This window comes from Choloepus didactylus, chromosome X (genome assembly GCF_015220235.1).
Source record: "Choloepus didactylus isolate mChoDid1 chromosome X, mChoDid1.pri, whole genome shotgun sequence".
Classification (NCBI taxonomy): Eukaryota; Metazoa; Chordata; class Mammalia; order Pilosa; family Megalonychidae; genus Choloepus; species Choloepus didactylus.
Genome location: NC_051334.1, coordinates 26,727,034 through 26,747,423, shown reverse-complemented (window position 1 = coordinate 26,747,423; position 20,390 = coordinate 26,727,034). Strand labels below are relative to the sequence as shown.

At 36.4% G+C, this 20,390-nt stretch overlaps 1 protein-coding gene across 1 annotated transcript; it reads right to left on the bottom strand.

Moving 5' to 3' along the window:
* Positions 1-1,146: 1,146 nt before the first annotated feature.
* Positions 1,147-2,985, bottom strand: LOC119523513 (DDB1- and CUL4-associated factor 8-like). Its single transcript, XM_037822320.1, has 2 exons — positions 2,823-2,985; positions 1,147-2,750 (listed from the first exon to the last, which is right to left on the bottom strand). Exons 1-2 carry the CDS (start codon positions 2,983-2,985, stop codon positions 1,147-1,149), a joined length of 1,767 nt encoding a protein of 588 aa, XP_037678248.1.
* Between the last annotated feature and the right edge of the window lie 17,405 nt (positions 2,986-20,390).

The following is a 20,390-nucleotide window of genomic DNA, read 5'->3' as shown; positions in this document are numbered from 1 at the left end:
AAAGGTTGTGTGACAGCTGACAGACACTCTTTATTCACTTACATAAATAACATTAACAAAATGAATTTATATTCAAATGTCCAAAGTTTACATTAAATAAGGCTTAAAACAAAATATTTTTAAAAGCAATTTAACTTCTTATATAACAGCCTGAAAGAATTTTAAGCAATGCATGGATGTCTAAATTTTTCTTCCAGTGATATCAAACTGTTATCTGTAAGTATAAACAACTCTTTATTGGAACATTAAGTTATTCTTCAAAGATAATTTAACTATATATTTTCAAATATTAGCAATCCTTATATTCTCGGCTAGCAATTCATAGGAAGGAGATGGTTGCCCAGGAGGACTTCCTGGAGGCTAATCCTATGGGAGTTCTCAGACATGAAAGTTTAAGAAAATTGAAAGTGTAAAGTAAACAACATCATGTAATTTAATTTAATTTACTTCTTATCAGCCTCAGTGTGCTCAAAGTAATCTATATTATTAACACACGGAGGCAGAAAATGTGGAGAACCCCAAGTTATTTATTCCAAGAGGATGAATTATCAGGTTAGGAAATTATTTACCCAGTTTTTCTCTTTTCCTTTTCTGCAAGTGTGTGTGTGTGTGTGTGTGTGTGTTTGTGTGTGTGTGTATGCACGTGTAAGTATTCAGGTAAAAAACAATGTTGTACTTTACTTTTACAGCATAAACACATTTCTGAACAACTGAAGAGCTTCATCTTTAGAATACACTGGTGATAGTTTCCAGAGTGTAAGAAATGAAAAGATAGCTCCAATGAGGCTATTAAGTTTTTCACCAGAATCAGGAACTTTAGAGGTCAACCATAAGGAAACAGTCAACAGAAAATAGGCATATACAAATTGCTTAAACAGCTTAAACATTCACATAAGACTAAGGGGTAAAAAAAGAAAAAAGCAAAGAAATGAAATTGAGAAGTAAAGAATTGGGGAGGAAGAATGTGAGGAAGGGAAGAAGGAAGAAAGGAAAGAGAAAAGATAGAGAGGAAGGAGAAAGAAGTGATGGTTTTTTATTATTTTGTGGAAAACAGATAGAGTATAGCAGGCAAAACTCTATTAGTCAAACTTAATTTTAAAGTCCAGTCTACTGAGGTGACATCTAGCTGGACAGCATATGAGGCCTTCAAGATGGCAAGCACTGCACATGGTCTTGGCTATCTCCCTCCTCGGATGCATCTGAGGTGCTGGAAGACTCATCCGAGTCTGCATCCATGACCCCATTTCCAGGAGCTCCCCAGCCCCGGTGATGACCTCTCTGTGTCAGGTGACGCATGAGGAACCAGAGCATGTGGCTCTCAAACAAGTCAGTGTGGTGCAAGCTGTCTTCGTCTCGTTCTCGCTTATTCCTCTTAATCACATCCTTTAACCCAGTAAGATCATTGGAAGCTGCAGCTGTGGGTGCCCAGATCTTGATATCATGGTCTAGGCCACTGGTTGCCTGCACAGGTAGGTAAGGGTGGGAATCAACACAGTTTACTGTACCTCCCCTGTCCCCTTCCATGAACTGAATGATCTGGCAGGATGATTTCTCCCAAAGGAAGATGTGGCCACAATCACTACCACTCACCACAAACTCACTCTTGGGGCCATAGAAGTTGATCCCTTTGACTGTGGCATTATTTCTATGCCCTTTATATCTCTTAACATACTGGGCTCCTTCACTGTCAGAGGAGTTGAAGAGATAAATATCATCATCATTATAACTGGCCAGGAGCTCTGTGCCATCTTGGCTATACACAAGGCAGGTGATATTTACTCTGGAATTACAGTTCACCAAGTGATGAGGACAGAATTTCTTGAGTACTCCATTGTTCTCATTCTCAATTTTTCTCTGGTCGTAAATCCTTACAAACTGATCTCGTCCACCTACTGCAAACTGGTGGGTATTCGCAGGATTCATATGTATGGCATACAGCCCCACTCTCTTCGCCTTCTCTTTTGTTACTGCCACTTTTGAAGCCACTCCGCCTTGTCTGAGGTCAATGGTGAAGACAACTGCATCTTCACCAGAAGTCAGGAACTTAAAGGGGGAGTCTGGTTCCAGGGCCAGCTTGTGGGAAGCTCCCCTGTGCTGGGCCACACACTTGGTATTACTGCAGTGTGGTAGGGCAGATAGTTCTGCTAGCTGTACCTGCCCGTCACAGGCACACGTGGCCAGGATGGAATTACCACAGTTAGGAAGGAACTTAGCCTGAAAGATATTACTTTTGTGGCCACTATCAAAGTCCAGTACTGGTTGCTGCCACACCCAGTCCCACACTATCACCCTTTGGTCATCACTGCCACTGGCCAGCCAAGTACCATGCTGGTTAAAGTGCACGGTATTGACACAACCGGTATGGCCCTCAAGCTCGTGCTGCAGGAGAAAACTCTGCACAAAGACTCTTGACCCACAGGCCTCATATACAAAGTGGGCATTTGAACCCAGCTGCTGCTCTCTAAGGGCACTAAGGATTTGCCAGCGAGGTCGGGGCAGGGTTGATGTCTCTGAGGTCACCCAATCCTCCAGGGCCTGATCCTCATCTGATAAACACTGATCATGGCTAGTTTCACTGCATTCTACAGATACCTGAGGCTGTTCTTCTTCTTCCTCCTCTTCCTCCTCCTCCTCCTCCTCTTCCTCCTCCCTTATTTCTTCTCCTTCCTCTGGGTGGTGAAGGGCATGGTTTTCATTAATGATGGAGAAATAACCAGTGCCCTCCATGCTGTCAAAGTCATTATCACCACCTGATCATTCTGGGTTTGTGCCTTGGTTTTTGGTGCTGGTTTGTTTGGGGCCTCTACCATCCCTGGCACCACCACCATCTCCCGTCAATGTCAAGCTCAGTTCTGGGTCCACCACTTCAATTTCTGAGTATGTATCCCTCCCAGGCTCAGCTCCAGACCTCTCCTCTGGGATGCTGGACTGGCTTCCACTCGGTAAATCTGTTGGGCCATCTGCGCTGCTCCTTTCGCTGGACATCCTGAAGTTTGTTGTAGTTGGTCTGAACAGAGGAAGAACCAGGCCCTGATGGTCACAGGGGAGGAGTCAGGCCCACCTGGAGCGATTACGAGCCAGGGGAGAAGGCAATAAGTCTACCGGTAAGACCCAAACCGGTAGGCCAAAGATGAAAGGAAACATGGGACAAACCGTTGCAAGTACGGAGGCCAGTGAGGCTCAGAAAGCTTCTTCCTAGCTTGCGACTCGCAGCATCTCATCTCGCGATAGTTTCAGTCCAGCCCCCGCCCCTTTGCTGTCCTACACTGTCAACAACTGTATGTACTTTTCTTTTGAACACTGAAACATGTTGCCCCTAGAAAACATTCATGTCAGAGAACTATCCACAAAAGTGATTCTCCTTTAGGTAGAACAGTTTTCATAAGCCTCTCTGTGCTTTGCTTAAAGATAATATACAGTAGGAAATGAAGAAATAAGCAAAAGCAATGGAAGGCTAGCTAAAGTCCCCACAGCTAATGACTTCCTGACGTACAAGAGACGCCTTCAGGAAATCAAACAGCTTCAAGGAAACCTTCAGAGCTCTAGTTGGTAAAATTGGGTATAAGGTTGCCAGGTAAAATACAGGGCGCCCAGTTAATTGAATTTCAGATAAATAATGAATATTCTTTTAGTATGAATTGGTCCCAAATATTGCATGGGGCATACTTATACTAAGTAAATATTCATTATTTATCTGGAATTCAAATTTAACCGAGCACCCTGTAATTTTGTTAAATATGACATGTTGTCTTAATGCCAAGAGGAATTTAGTCCCTCAATGCAATCAAGACTGAAATCAACTGGGAAATTTAAAGTAGACATTAAAATGAGTCTACTTCACCATTTTGAGACAGAAGAATAAAGCTTTTCTTTTCCAACCAGTGATTCTACATATTTATTTGGAAAATATGGGGGAAAATTCTGTGATGTTATAGAACTATAAAGATATTTTATATATCTCCTACAAGTATGTCAGGGGCTTCTTTTAAGAAAAGAAAACAGTTCTACATAGACAGCTAATTGGCATTGCTGTGGTAACTTCAGAGCTTCTCCAAATAAATTATCTAAGGTGATATCACTAAATTTTCTAAAGGCTACAATAAATTGCTAAGAATGCCAGAATAAGGAAAACAAGATTGCTCTCAGAGTGATTGCAAGATCAACGCAAAATTGATTAATCAGAAGCATAAAATCTTCTAGAGGAAGAACGGCTCTAAGGCTAATAGTAAATAGGCTGTGTCAGATTAAATGTACATAGCTTTAAAATGATTGAAATAAAAATGACATACACAGAAAATCGACAGTCAAGTTCCACTAAACTTTCAAGGAACATATAATTTCATTCTCACCCAATTTTTTAGAGTCTAGAAAACAAAGGTATGCTCACAAATTATTTTATAAGATTAATATAAACTTGGGAAAAACAAAAGCAGAACCAAATAGAATCAAGCAAACAAAAAGGATGATGAAAGAAAGGAAAATTACAAAACAATGTTCTCATAAACTAAAATGCAGAAATCCTAAAGGAAGTACATGTAAAAAGAATAATATATCACGGACATGTTAAATTTCTTACAGAAATACATGCACAACTTGACGTTAAGGAAGTTACTAATGCAATAAATAAATTACAGGATTAAATGAGAAAAACATATGATCTTACAGTGGTAATTTTAGCATATTAGACACCTGGAAAGGTTCATTTTTTAACACTTCTTCCTTTATATGACAAAATTAGTTTCAGTGATAATCATGAAATGAAAATAATAATAAAGGTCATAAAGGAAATGCAGAGAGGAAAAAATATTGGACTTCATGTACATAATCATGCCAGTAAAACAATAGAATAAAACAAAGAAAAAGAAAATAAATACTACAAGGCCAAAAAAATAATAAATAGATTAATAGTTTGTAATTACATTATTTTATATTTTGATAAAAGGGATAATATGTATCTTAGTATATTGTTTTATCTTAGTAAAAATAGTAATATTATATTTCTGTTTTCAAGCCTTATCTTTAGCAAATTTGTCAGTGACTTTAACACAACTGGATTTCATGTATTCAGGTTCAATAGAAAGTGTATCAGATTTGTTCAGTAGAGAATGCAGCCAAATTTAATCATAGTTGATAGAACACTTTTTAATTAAGTTTAAAAAAGTGTTTTATTACTTGAAGTAACAGGTATAAAAATCATTAGGGAAAGTTTTAAACATAAGGTTAGGTTTGACGGATTCATAAACATCCCATTTCACCAGAAATTGTAATACTTTTCATGTCTTTGTTTCTTTGGGATTGAGGCTAGTGGCTTTCAAATATCCCCACAATCAAAAATAAAGATTAAACACAAATAAAGCTACAAGTATCCACACAGAATAATAGCACTGAAGTCACTCAAGTTCTGCTTGTTAATGTTTACACAGTAAGATGGAGTACCACAGCTGTGGTACATCTAAATGCATCTAAAGTGAAGGTTAATCATTCCAAATCATTATGAACTTACACTGGAAACAAATGCACATGGCTGACTATGCATGTTTTGTGGGGCAGTGACATTACTGGGAGTTCTCTAAATTAATTCCCAAGAAGAATACAAAGTTTATTAAATGATAAGTAATATCAATAGGCTGATTTGAAGTTTACATATATATTTTTGAATCTCAATAGTACTCAAGCAAATATTTAGAAGTTAGACAAATTACTTGTTGTGGAGGCATTCTTTATCATTGACATTGTTTATCATGCTGGCACATAGAAATAAAATCAGACTGTTTTTAGTCAATTTTATTAATTTTATTAAATATTCTAGAGGCAGTACAGGCATACCTCAGAGATATGGCAGGCTAAGTTCCAGACCATAGCAATAAAGAAAATATCACAATAAAGCAAGTCACACAAACAATTTGGTTTCCCAGGGCATATAAAAGTTCTGTTTACACTATATCATCATCTATTTCATGTGCAATAGCATTATGTCTACACAAACAATGTACATACCTTAATTTAAAAATACTTTATTGCTAAAAATGCTGTCACCTGAGCCTTCAGTGAGCTGTAATCTTTTTGCTGGTGTAGGGTCTTGCCTCGATGTTGATGTTGATGTTGATGTCTACTGATTGATCAGGGTCATGGTTGCTGAAGGTTGAAGGTGATGGTTGTGGTAATTTCTTATAATAAGACTACAAGGAAATGTGCCTCGATTACTTCTTCCTTTCATGAAAGATTTCTCTGTGGCATGTGATGCTGTTTGGTAGCATTTTACCCAGAGTAGAACTTCTTTCACAATTGAAGTTAATTCTCTCAAACCCTGCCACTGCTTTATCAACTAAGTTTATGTACTATTCTAAATCCTTTGTTGTCATTTCAACAATGATCAGAGCATTTTCACCAGGAGTAGATTCCATCTCAAGAAGCCAATTTCTTTGTTCATTCTTATGAAGCAACTCCTCATCCATTAAAATTTTATCACAAGATTGCAGCAATTCAGTCACACCTTCAGGCTTCACTTCTAATTCTAGTTCTCTTGCTATTTCCACCACATCTGCAGTTACTACCTCCCCTGAAGTTTTGAACCTCTCAAAGCCATCCATGAGGGATGGAATCAACTTGTTCCAAATTCCTATTAGTGTTGACATTTTGACCTCCACCCATGAATCACAAATGTTCCTAATGGCATCTAGAATGGTGAATTTTTTCCAGAAGATTTTCGATTTACTTTGCCAAGATCCACCAGAGAAATCGCTATCTGTGGCAACTACAGCCTTATGAAATGGATTTCTTAAATAATAAGACTTGAAAGTCAAAATGACTCCTTGATCCATAGGTTGCAGAATGGATGATGTGTTAGCAGGAATGAAGACAACATTCGTCTTGTTGTATATCTCCATCTCCATCAAAGCTCTTGGGTGACCAGGTGCATTGTCACTGAGCAGTAATATGTTGAAAGGAATCTTTTTGCCTGACCAGTAGGTCTCAAAACTGGTTTTAAAATATTCAGTAAACTATATTGTTAACAGATGTGCTGTATCCAGGCTTTGTTGTTCCATTTATAGAGCACAGGGAGAGTAGACTTGGTCTAATTCTTAAGGGTCCTGGAATTTTTGGAATGGTAAATGAGCATAAGCTCCAACTTCAAGTCACCAGCTGCATTAGTCCCTACCAAGAGAGGCAGCCTGTCCTTTGAAGCTTTGAAACAAGGCCTTGACTTCTCTCCAGCTAGGAAAGTCCTAGAAGGCATCTTCTTCCAATAGAAGGCTGTTTCTTCTACACTGAAAATCCACTGTTTAGTGTAGCCACCATCATCAATTATCTCAGCTAGATCTTCTGGATGACTTGCTGTGGCTTCTACATCAGCACTTGCTGCTTCACCTTGCACCTTTATGTTATGGAGAAGTCTTCTTTCCTGGAACCTCATGAGCCATCCTCTGATAGCTCCAAACCTTTCTTCTGCAGATTCCTCACCTCTCTCAGCCTTCAGAAAATGAAAGAGGGTTAGGTCCTTGTTCTGGATTAGGCTTTGGCTTAAGGGAATGTTGTGGCTGGCTTTATCTTCTGTCCAGATCACTAAACCTTTCTCCATACCAGCAATAAGGCTGATTTGCTTTCTTATAATTCATGTGTTTACTGAGTAACATTTTAAATTTCCTTCAAGAACTTTTCGTTTGCATTCACAACTTGGCTGTTCGATGCAAGAGGCCTTGCTTTTGGCTTATTTTGACTTTCAACATTCCTTCCTCACTAAGCTTAGTCATTTCTAGCTTTTATTTAAAGTGAGATGTGTGACTCTTCTTTTCTCTTGAACACTTAAAGGCCACTGTAGTGTTACCAATTGCCCTAATTTCAACATTGTTGTCTATCAGGGAATATGGAATCCCAAGAAAAGGGAGAGAGATGTGGAGTGGCTGGTCAGTGGAGCAGTCAGAACACATACAACATTTATTGGTTAAGTTCACCCTCTTATATGACTGTGGTTCGTGGCACCACAAAACAATTATAATAGTAACACTAAAGATCACTGATCACAGATCACCATGATAAACATAATAATTATGAGAAAGTTTTAAATATTGCAAGAATTACCAAAATGTGACACAGAGCCATGAAGTGAACACATACTTTTGCAAAAATGGGGCTGATAGACTTTCTTGGCCCAGGATTGCCACAAACCTTCAATATGTAAAAAGTGCAATATCTGTGATATGTAATAAAGTGAAGTGCAATAAATGAGGTATGTCTGTACACATATTTATGGCCTATAAACATGGTGGAGGGTTCCTATCTCCCTACCCTTGAAATGCCTCTGGGATCATTTAATTAGATGCAGACAAAATTCAATAAAATTTCACATGTATCATGGTTTACCAAAAATGTTTTTAAAATTAAATTCTTAGTAAACTAGGAATATATGGTAGCTTCCTTTATCCAATAAAGGATATCTAGAAAACAATAAAAACACATATGTTGGGAGTAAATCTCTAAAACCTTTTCTTTTAAATCAGATCAGAGAAATGTGGTGCCCTCAATCGCTACTTCTATTCAACTGTATAGTGGAAGTAATATCTTAACATAAGAAAATAAAATGTATGAGTACTGAAACAGAAAATTCAATTGTCACTTTAATCAGCTGATCTGATTATGAACATAGAAAATCTAAAAATATATACAGAAAATAATTACAATTACTAGGACATAAATAGCAATGTTGTCACCTTAAATTAATATACAACAGTTAATTAAATTTTTATGCACCAAGTTTAAAGTAAAATTTATGCAGATCCTTTATGAGAAAAAATGCAAAATTGTATTGAAGTATATTAAATAAGTTGTAAATAAAGAGATTTTATTGAGTTCATGGATAGAAAACTCATACACCAAAAGTGATCAATTTTTTCCAAATTGATCTATTGATTCAGTTAATTTGAATAAAATACCTATGAAGTTTATTTTTATGGAGCATTATGGTTCTAAAATTATAGGGAAGATCAAAGGTTCAATAATAGCCAAGATATTACTAAAGAACAAGTGTAAAGTGTGTGAAGGTAGAGTGTGACTTGCCCTATCTGTTATCAACATTTATTATAAAGTTATACTGACAGTGTTTTGTTGCTAAAAGACGTATAGACCAATGAAACAGAATAGAGTTCAGAAAAGACCCAAATATATGTAGAAACTTGAGCTGATGTTGAAGACCAAAGAAGAAAATGATTGATTATTCATTAAATGGTTCTGGGATGATAAGTAATCAATAATAACAACAACAACAATGACAATTGACTCTCTCCCTCACACCATTCAAAAGTTATTTCAAACAAATTAAAGACTTAATTGTGAAAGGAAAATTTATGAAACTTAAGAGAAAATACAGGACAATATCCATATGACCACAGAATAGGAAAGGATTTCTTAAATGAGACACAAAAGCATAAGCATTAAGAAAGGATTGGTATATTTGACTATTATTAAATTAGGAACTTCTGTTCAGCAAAAATATGATATTGAGAGAGTGACAGCACAAGCAAAAATTGGGTGCAAATGTTTATAATACATTAACTTGATTTATTCAGAATAAATGAATATTCCCTATGAGTCAATAGGATAAATAAAACATCCTATTAGAAAAATGGGTAACAGTCTGAAATAAACATGTCAAAGAATAGGGAATATAAATGGCTAGAAATTTTTTGAAAAGATTCCCTCCACATCATTAGTAATCAAAGAAATGAACACCCAACAGATTGGAAACATGTTAAACAAAAAGTATTATATACCTAGTGGTAGTGGTTGTGGAGTAAATTTCATACAATGGGAAGGTAAATTGGCTCAAACACTTTGTATAGCACCTTAGCATCATCTAGTAAATTTGAAAATGTGGATATCTTGACATCTGGCAATTCCATTGCAAGGTATATAGGTTACATACCCTAAAGAAGATCTTGCATGATGAGACATGTAAAAGAATATTCATAGCAACCTGAAAGCCACCAAAAATCCCATAAAGAATAATTTGGTTAGATAAATTAGCATAAATTCCTATAATGGAATAATGTACAGAAGTGAGAAGGAATGAGCTAAAATCAAATACAATTAACATGGATGCATCTTAAGAACACAATGATGAATGATAATGCAAGTGAAAGAAGAATACTGGTCCATATAGTTCTCATATGTAATAAAATATGAATTCTTCACCAATTTTTTCACATGTAATAAAACTATAATGAAAGGCAAGGAAATAATTGACTCAAAAATCAGAATAATGAAGACATTGAAAATTGGGAGAGAAGAAGCTTTCAAATTCTTGGCAATATTTATAGGTTACCTTGGATATAAGGATATTGTTATTCATTATTTTTTGTCACCATGTATATTTATACATTCTTTTCTGTATAAGTTATATAGCATAGTATTTTTTTAAAGAAAGATTGTTTATTAATAAGGGGTCTTGCTTGGTCATGTAGTACAGAAATAAGAAAACTAGAGTGGCAACCCCTAGCATGCCCATCCTGGCATTGTCCAGGGAATAAAGTCTTGTTAATTGATTTTAAATATGTTTTGTTCCATTACGAAGAAGAGTTTCAGCGTTAAAGCTTGAACCAGGTTATTTTAGCTTGATGCTATTGTAGTCACTGAATTGTTTGTACAGGCTCATTAAGCAAACTTTGACTATGAATTTAACTTTCAATTAAGTTTGCATATAATAAGACATTTTAATTGATCCATTTGGTATATTTCCATTCTTATTCATTCATTCATTCACCACACATTTATCTAAGGCTTCTATGTACCATGTACTGTTTTAGGTACTGATAATACAGTGATGAATAAAAGTGACAATGCCTTCATTCATGGAGCTTATAATAAAGTAAAGAAAAGAGACAATAGAGAAGTCAATAAATAGATCATATGAGGTAGTTATGAATATAGTGGAGAGAAATAAATCCCTGTATGTGGATATAGAGAGGAGATTGTTATTTTAGATAGGACTTTCAGGGAAGTTCTTCTTTATGTGATGACATTTAAGTAGAAGGCTGAATGAAGAGAAATAAACCATGAAGAGATCCAGGAAAACAACATTCTTTATAGAATGACATCAAGCGCAAATGGACTGAAATAGTAGCACACTATCAGTGTTTACATAACAGCAAAGAGACCTCTGTGACTGAAACATTGCAAGTAAGTATCAGGGAGAGTGGCAGACAATGGACTTGGAAGAAGCAAGAGCCAATTAAACAGAGCCTTATTGTCCGTCATAAGGAATACGGTTTTTTATTTTATTCTAAAAGTGCTGAAAAGCCTTCGGAAGCTTGTGGGCAGGGGAATGGAATTATTTGACTTACTGGCTAATGTGTGGAGAATAGAATGGAGTGGGGAGAAAGAGCAGAAATACTAGGTTATTGTTCCTATCCAGGTAAGAAATAAAGGTGCTTAAACTTGGGCAGGAATGGTGCAATTGGTGAACATTGATTGGGTTTGATATATATTTTGGAAGTGAAAATGATAGCATCTGCTGATGACTTGAATGTGGGTATGAGGTGAATTAGTCAGGCTACTGGCAAGAAACACACATCAGTTGAGTAATTTGAAGCAGTTCAGTGAGTGGGTTTTTTACAAATGTGAGTCTGCTGTAGTGAAGTCACAAGGGAAGGATCAGAACCTAAGGGCTATTATACACCAGAAGACATTACACCCCTAGGTGTAAGGTGGAGGAAGGTGAAGGGTAAGGTGAAGATGGGAAGGAGAGAGAACAGTTCTCAAAAACCTGAGACCGAAAGGGTGGTGTGGACAGTCCCACCTGACAGGAGTTACCATAGCCATCCCTCAATGAACCTATAGGGAGGGAGCCTGGGAAATAAACCCCAGTTTCTCTCCTTTTGCTCTCCTGTTTGTGCTTCCAACTGAGAAGTGTAAAGAAGGGAGAAGAACTAATCTGGATAGACAAATGTAAGCTATCCAGTCCCTGGGTACATAGAGGAATCAATGATAACTCCTAAGTATTTGCAGGAAACAATGAGTAAAAGTTGGTGCCATTTCACTAGAATGAGGGCTAGGAATGGAGTGGGGGGATCAAGAGTTTGGTTTTATTTATATTAAGTGTAAAATGTCTAATAAACTTGGAGAAAATAGAAATATTGAGTTGGCAATTGGATACACATGTCTGGTGTTTATAGGAGAGATGATAAATATAGATATACATTTGGAAGTCATTACCACTGGGCATAAAGGAGATCATATAGGGAGTGAGTATACAGTGAGAAGAACAAAGATCTGAGGATTGGGCACTGGAGCAATCAAACATTTATTTTGGGAAGAAAAGGAGAAAACAGCCATATGGAGCAGAAAGAGTGGCCACTTAGGCAAGAGAAAATCATGAGTATGAGGTCCTTGAAGTCAAGTGTAGAAAGTATTTCATGAAGGAGGGAGTGATCAACTATGCCAAATATTGCTGAGAAGTTAAGATAAGGACTGAGAATTGATCATGGGGTTTACTAATAAGGAGGTAGCCAGTGACTTGCTGGGACTGTTTTATAGGATTTGTGAGGACAAAGGCATGACTTGTGAAGACAAAGGCATATTTTATAGGACTTGTGAGGCAAAAGCAAGGAGAGGGAAAAAGTGAGGGCAGTGAGTAGAGACAACTCTTACAAAGAGTTTTAATGCAAAGGAGAGGATAGAATTGGACTGATAACTACAAGAGAAAATAGGGTTAAGAGTTTTGTTTTTGTTTTGTTTTGTTTTTGAATCTGAGTTATACCAGGATATTATATGCTAATGAAAATGATTCAGTAGTGAGGGGAAACTGATAAGGAAAGGGAGATAGGGAGAAATTTCATGAGGGAAGTATTAAATAGGGGAGAGGGAATACAACTTAATGCATAGGTAGAGGAATTGTAACAGGAAGGGGACAAAATATTGGACACAGGTAGGCTGTAATAAAAGTCAAGTGAGACAGCATGGCTATTTGTTTTTCTCTAACCATTTCAGATGCTTGAGGGCAGGAGTGGAATAGTCAAAGACCTGGATTCAACCAAATTCCAAATAATGGAATAATTATAATAACAGATCATGGAATTTAACTATATAAAGAATTCAAGACATGAGGGGGAAGATGGAAAGGGCAAATGCAACAGGGTCAGTGGACTGGAGGCCCCAGTGGTGTCACCATTTGCTGTGCTCAGCAAACGTGCTCAACCAGAGAGGAATTAGAATTCACTTATGCTTTACTTCCTTACAACCTCTAAGTATATAAGAAGCTTAGGAAGACAGGGTGACCCTGAACACTACCATCTATACTCAAGCTATTAAAGCAAAAGCAATTTGATTAAGTGATTAAAGTAATTTACTCTAAGACATGTCTGACTGATAAGCTTAATTTTCCCAGAAGCCATTTCCTTAATCTGAGAAGAACTTCTTACTCTAGGAGAGATGTTTTCTTTTTTTCAGAAGAAACCTTCCAGTGCCATTTGAATATCCCAGGACATTACCATAATTACTTTTGCAGACCAGCAATATGGCAGTCTGATTCTGAAATTTGCAATCAAAGAAAAAAAATGAGGCCCTTATTTGATTGCCTCAGTGGGCTTGGGGATTCAAGAGACAACCGGTTCTAAAATACTTTCTCTCTCTTGTCTCATTTTCTACCCTCATGAAAATAGCACCCCAGTGAGGAAGATAGACTTTTAAACCAGTAATGTACATGAAGTGAAATGCATGCTGAGATTAGTAGAAAGTCCTCTGTGAAGATTTCATAAGGTGTTTGCAAAACATATGTTTAAATGTGCTTCCTAGGCAACGCGAGGAGGTTATCACATGGATTGTGACAGGAGGGAGGAGAGAGCAAGGCATTTTCTGGAAAATGGACTCAGTATGGTTGGAACCAGTGTAAGTGTAGGCAGCAGTATGAAACAAGGGCAGCCAGCAACTGGAATGCTTTATTGCAGCAGTTCACAAACTTTTTGGTCTCAAGACACTTTTACAGTGTTAAAAATTATTGAGAAACCCAAAGAGCTTTTGTTTATATGACTTTATCTCTTGCTATTTGCCATATTAGAAATTAGAAGTGAGAAATATTTCTTAATTAATCTAAAACAAGAATAATAAATTCATTACACATTAATATAAATAATATATTTTATGAAATATTATTTTCCCAAGCAAAGCAAATTTAATGAGCAGATTGGCATTGTTTCACATTTTTGCTTTTTTTATTTACTGGTTTATATAGAAGACATCTGGATTCTCATATCTGCTTCTTCATGCAATCTGTTGCAATATCACACATTATGTAGTGTCTGGAAAACTCAACTATACACTTGTGAGAGAATGCAAGTGAAAAAGGCAAATAACATTTTAGGATTATTACAAAAATAATTTTGACCGTTTGACTAAAGGGGTCTCAGGGACTCTCCTCCCTATGTGTCCTCATATCACACTTTGAGTACTGCTGTTTTATTGTAAAGGCATATAAAGAAGAAGATGAATTATATCCAGTTGGTGATACATAGAGATTCCAGTAATTTAAGCAAGGGATGGCCTGATTGGATTTACATTTTAGAATGATTGCTCTCAGAGTAGGTGATAAATTGGAGAGAGGCAAGACTAGATAATTGAAAACTAATTACATTTTAACAGTTTCTCACATTCTATCTAGAAAAGCTGTTTTCAAAACACATATATAATACTGGTGGTACTTGTTTATGTGTCTTGCTTCCTCTACTCAAGAGTAAGTTACTTGAAAGCAGATACTACTTTTGATTTTGGCACAGAGTAGGCTAAAGATCTGTTGAAAACAATGAAAACCAACTAAGTGACTATCAAGATATTGCAGATAATTGATGATATGGTCATATGGTCTTAAACCCAATGGTAGTGACAAAAAAATTAAGTAAATCTTCATTTTCAACTTACTGGATAAGGGCTGTGAAGGAAAGGGAAGGAGCCTCATCATTTCTGCCTGCCATCTACTTTGTGTGACCCTGATTCAGGGAATGCAGGAGGGACAGAATGGGGTGGAGTTTGAAGGGGTGATTGTTGGTTTCATTTTGAATATGTTGAATGTCAGATGCTTGTAAGCCTTGAGCCTCTCCTAGCACCTTAGGCTATTTTAAAGTTATATAAGTGTCTCATCTAATTAAGCCAAGATCACAGTATATTCTAATATTTGTTTTCAATATTTTAGTATTTGTTTTATTGTTTATTTTTAATGTCTTAGTATTTTAAATATTTAATCAGAATTCTTGCATTTTTGCTGTCCTAAATTTCTGGTTTTATCAGTGGATGTCTATTACTGCTAATCAGTGGGAATTTGGCTACTGCACAATGGACTCAATTTTGTTTTCAGATTCACTATAATGTACTTCTAAATTCCATCCAGAATGTGGGAAGCTGAAATACCCCTAACAACTGTGTGAAGGAAACTTCTATCCCCACTCTTAATATGAACGTATGGTAGAAAGTAGGAAAAATAGCATTTGTCTTACCATTTGCATCAAGCAAACAGTGTGTTGTTGTGAAAGACTTCAGACAAGTTCAGGTGACAAAGCTATCTGGCTTTATGTTTCAAGAGGGTAGTCTCAATAGACAGAAAATGAACATTTTAGACATTAAAGGGATTCAGTGCTTGTGTCCTTTATTGCTGTTCATCTTTCCACCTGGTCAGAGTTGCTATTTTATCCAGTTCTTCTCTATTTAGTACCATCCTGGTCTTTACATTTTGTTTCCAATCTACTCTGGAAGCCTAACTGTTGCCCTGTCCCAGGAGGATGTTAATCACGTTAAAGTTAGAAATGAAGCATCTGCAGAGGTTGAAAATATCAGGCATTTCATTACAATTGGTCTATTTGTCTTTCTTGTATTTATGCTGAAAAATGTGTCAGTATCCTCAAAGAATGAATGAGTACCACCTGTCTTAAATACTGAAAGCAGCCCCCCCAACTCTAATTATTTTTCATTGCTTCAAATAAAAAATCATGTTTGTGAGAGTTTGAGCACTTGGTATATATCATGTATTTATATTGGTTGCATAATGCAATGAGTTACAGAAATTATACCACTCAAGAAAAATAAAAATATAATTTTGAAAACTTTATTTTCTTTTCTTCTTTTCAGTTATTAATTGTGCATTTGACAAAGAACATACTGAACCTAGAAAACTAGGCATTCATGCATCTTAAACATCAGAGATACTTACACAATTTAAATGAATAGCAGAATGTTATTTCTAAGTGTCTGTAAGAAGGGTATCCATAACATGTGAAATAAAGCTCTAAAACCAAAACACAAAAAAGACCCTTGTATAATCTAATAGAAATTTTACCCCATCCTCCAAATAGAGAATTGAGCACATTAGTTTTAAATGTAACCAAAGGCACATTTTAGTAAACACATATTATGGCACTACTATTTCTTCCTCCTCTCCTTTCTATGCAGAAGGGAATTTCTACTCTTCTCCATTTGTAGGATACTTCTGTTCTCTTCACCATCACTGTACTGTGATATGCCAGACTCTGAAATGTGTTAGACCACATCTCATTATTGGGCAGAGTAACTGCTCTTGTGTGACACATCCACTTGTTCTTTTGCCACACTCTTTTTCCTCAATGCATGGTGGCCATCATTGGGCACCAGTCAACATGCCAGGAACATAATTGGCCAGTGCACAGGGCCTGCCTCTAGTAAAGGACTGGCCATCCTTCTTGCTGGTATTTCACTTTTAAATCTATGTATCAGTTGGACTTGGAGTCCTTGTTCATGTGCTGTTTGGATACATAGATTTAACTGCTCTGTAGATCTCATCAACTGTCTGCTTACATGTTTTTTCTTTCATCTCTCTCTCTCCTGCCCCTATATATTCTGTTCCAAGATTTAGACTTGGGGTGAAAATTAGGTAACCCCCAACTTCGGCCTCAAACCTTACCCATGCTTTCCAGTCCAGCTTTTACTGGAGAATATTGTTTTTAGGGAGGTCATAAAATGTTTTAAAATATTAATGAACCCACTTGATAGTTTAGAGATATACACATGAAATAAAGAAAAATCTTTAAATATAGCTATATTCTTTATTCTTTAAAAATAAATTTAATTTTTAGGAACAGAAGATATGTTATTAATGCTTAATCTGTAAAGTTAGATTCTTAATAAAGTCGAGTAATGCTATTTTAGTAAAATACAAGCTAAAGCTATGAAGCAATACAGCTGATTTTATGATCTGATGTCTAAATAAACCCTGTCAATTTCAAAACTGTGACTACAAACATAATGTGAGTAACATCAGTCTTTGGAACAAATGCAGCGATTTCCACAGTGATGATTTTGAATGGTAGTGCTCATTTGGACCAGAAAAGTTTTAGTGAATTTTTTAACTAAATATTAGCACATATTGACATACATTTTAGTTCCATCATTCACATCCCAAGGGGATATGACTTAAAGTAGCACATGTTCATTTCAAGTAAGCTGTAAAGGCAGTTATAACCAAAGAGGTTCAGAAGAGAGGGATCCCAAAGGTATGCGCAGTTGGGGAATCAACTTGGAAAAGTTGAAAGAAAGAGACTAAGCAATTGGCAAAAGGAAGCCAAGAGTCCTCCTGGCAAAGGTAAAACAAAGCCACAGGATTGAGAATACCCAAAGCTTTGTTTGTTAAATGCTCTTAAAGCTGTAGGGAAACCATACACAAATGTTTTAAGTGTATGACCATCGAACCTCATTTTCCTGAGTGATGCAATCCCACTTGATATGAAGCAGCAGGAGAACTGTGGTGGGTACCAGAATAATGCACCCCATAAAAGATGTCCACATGCTAATCTCTAAAACCTGTGAATAAATTACCCTACATGGCAAAAGGGATTTCGCAGATTACTTGGGCCCAATTTAAGCATAAGTGTTCTTGTAAGGGAAAGGGAGAAACAGGAGTCAGAGAGAGGTTTTGAAGATTCCATGCCACTGGCTTTGAAGATGCAGGAAGGGGCCATGAGTCAAGAAATGTGGGCTGCCTCAAGAAGCTAGAAAAGGCAAGGGAATGGAGCATCCAGAAGGAACACAAGTCAGCCAACACCTTGGTTTTAGTCCATTGAGACCCATTTCAGACTTCTCACTGCTAGAACTGTAAGATAATAAATTTGCATTGTTTTAAGCCACTAAATTTTTGACAATTTTTTAACAGGAGTAATAGGAAATTAATACAGGAGTGCCTGTGTACATTAACCTCAGCATGGTACACTATCTTTAAAATATTTTTGAGCCAAAATGGATAAGTTAAAACTATTTGTTAATGTCTGCCAACAGATTTGAAGCTTTCAAAATAGATGTGCTCAAAACATGGTGGTTATAAGCATGGAATTCAGGGCCTGGATTTGAATTCTGGCCCTGCCCTTTTATAGTCATACCATTTCAGGCAAGGTATTTGATATTTGTGTGCTTTTCTGTCCATCCCCATATATGAAATGGGATTAAATGCAGAAACTACTTCAGAGAGAATTTGGGGATAAAGAAATTAATGTTAGCTAATGTTAATCATTTAATTAATATTGAATACATTAATATTTTTGAAATGTTTAGAAAATTTCATGGTACATGGTGAGCACTATGTAAAGGTTAGGTCTCATCATTAGAGTGAGCCTAAACCAAATTCCATGGTCACAAGTTTCAAGGCTCTCTACTGGATACTAAACATTTCAACATTTGAACCAACAGCTTGAATTAAAAGTAGTTAAAGGTCTGTGACATAAAATTACGAGCTACAACTCTGATGGTAGGTTAAAGCCAATGGAATGAAATATATTTAGAGCAAAAAAAAACAAACACAATGGCTTATGTGCCAAATATTTGCCAGCATTACAATATATTTACTTTAAATATGCAAGTATCATGCTGTTATCTCTTCCACAGCTTGAATTGAAAATACAGTTAAACAAAGTTTAGGGTTTTTTAAAAATAAAATATGTGGTTTCATAAATCATAGGAATAGATTAACAGAATATTCAACATTGTACTTCCTACTCTAATCAATTCCACCTCCAATTGTTGAAAATTTAGGACTTATGGAGACCTAAGTGTTGGCAGTTGGCATGCGGAAGGTAGGTCAGTTCAACTTCTAAACTAAACAAAGATTATCTGATAAGTTCCTTAATGCATTGTTTTACCACCATGACATAAAGTCAGTAATGACAACTAGTTCCACAATCTTACAGCTAATCCCTACAAAGGCCACCAGTGAGAATCTTCAAGGGAGGCTAATCTTTTCCAACAGGGTTTAGGTCAACCAGGAAGCCCCCTCCCTGATTTAGGTAGCCATGAAAATACTTCTTAGGAATGTCTCTGGGCTTGTCTCTCTTAGCCTCTTCAGCTCCTGTGCATCTAACTGCCTGGAGGTCCTCTCTTAGTTTCTCCAGAGCGAACTCGTGGCTAGCATCTCTTAGCTTAGCATTTCCAAAGTCCTTTTGGGTGCATCTCCAAGCATCAGCTTTCAAGGACTCTCTCCAAAAATCTCTCTCAGCTGCTCTTATAGGACTCCAGTGATTTAATTAAGACCCACCCTGAATTGGTGGGGTCAAATCTCCATGGAAACATTCAATCAAGAGGTCACACCCTAATCAAAAAGATTAGTTACTCTGCCCCCACAAAACTGCATTAAAGAATATGGCTTTTCACGGGGATGTAATATATACAAACCGGCACAAAGAGTAATTACAATATACAATAAGAAAAAAAATACAATTCTTCCTAGTGCCAAAAAAAAAGGGAAGAACAGAAGAGATTCCACCCCACCCTCTCTTCTTTAGAGCACTTACTCTAGAAAACCTGCAATTGTAAATTCTTCTTTTCTTTGAGATGTATGTAAATCTTTTTAAAAGCTAAATAAGCCTATTGCCAGCTTTACAATCCAGGGATGCCTTTCTTATGGACATGTAATCATCAAGGAAAATATCTTTCAATTTCCCTGGGAAATAGGAGCCTGACTTTGGCAGGTGCCTGGCTCCAAGCTGTAAACCTATCTCCTGTCATAAAGATGTGAGAAGTTTATTTTTCCTTTTGATAAAGGCAATTAGCAAACATAAATGGCCATCCCAATTACCAGGTGAATTTAGAATGATGAGCTATGTATAGCAAATGGTGGTGTCAAGTCTTTTTACATGAGAACTAGTTACTTATTTTGATAAAATTTATGTAAAGTGTTGTATCTGCTTGGCTACATAAAATGGTGAGATTTACTTCTCTTTTTGCAATGTCTTTAACAGATTGTCTGTGATGCACATCATAGATTTGTTCAATGCTTATTCAATAATAAAATTGTTTTCTTTCTCTTCTACCTTTGTAGAGAGGTTTTCTGAGTTGGCAGGAGATTTTATTTTTAATTATATTTCCCCTACTTAATGTTAAGTAGAAAAATAAAGCAG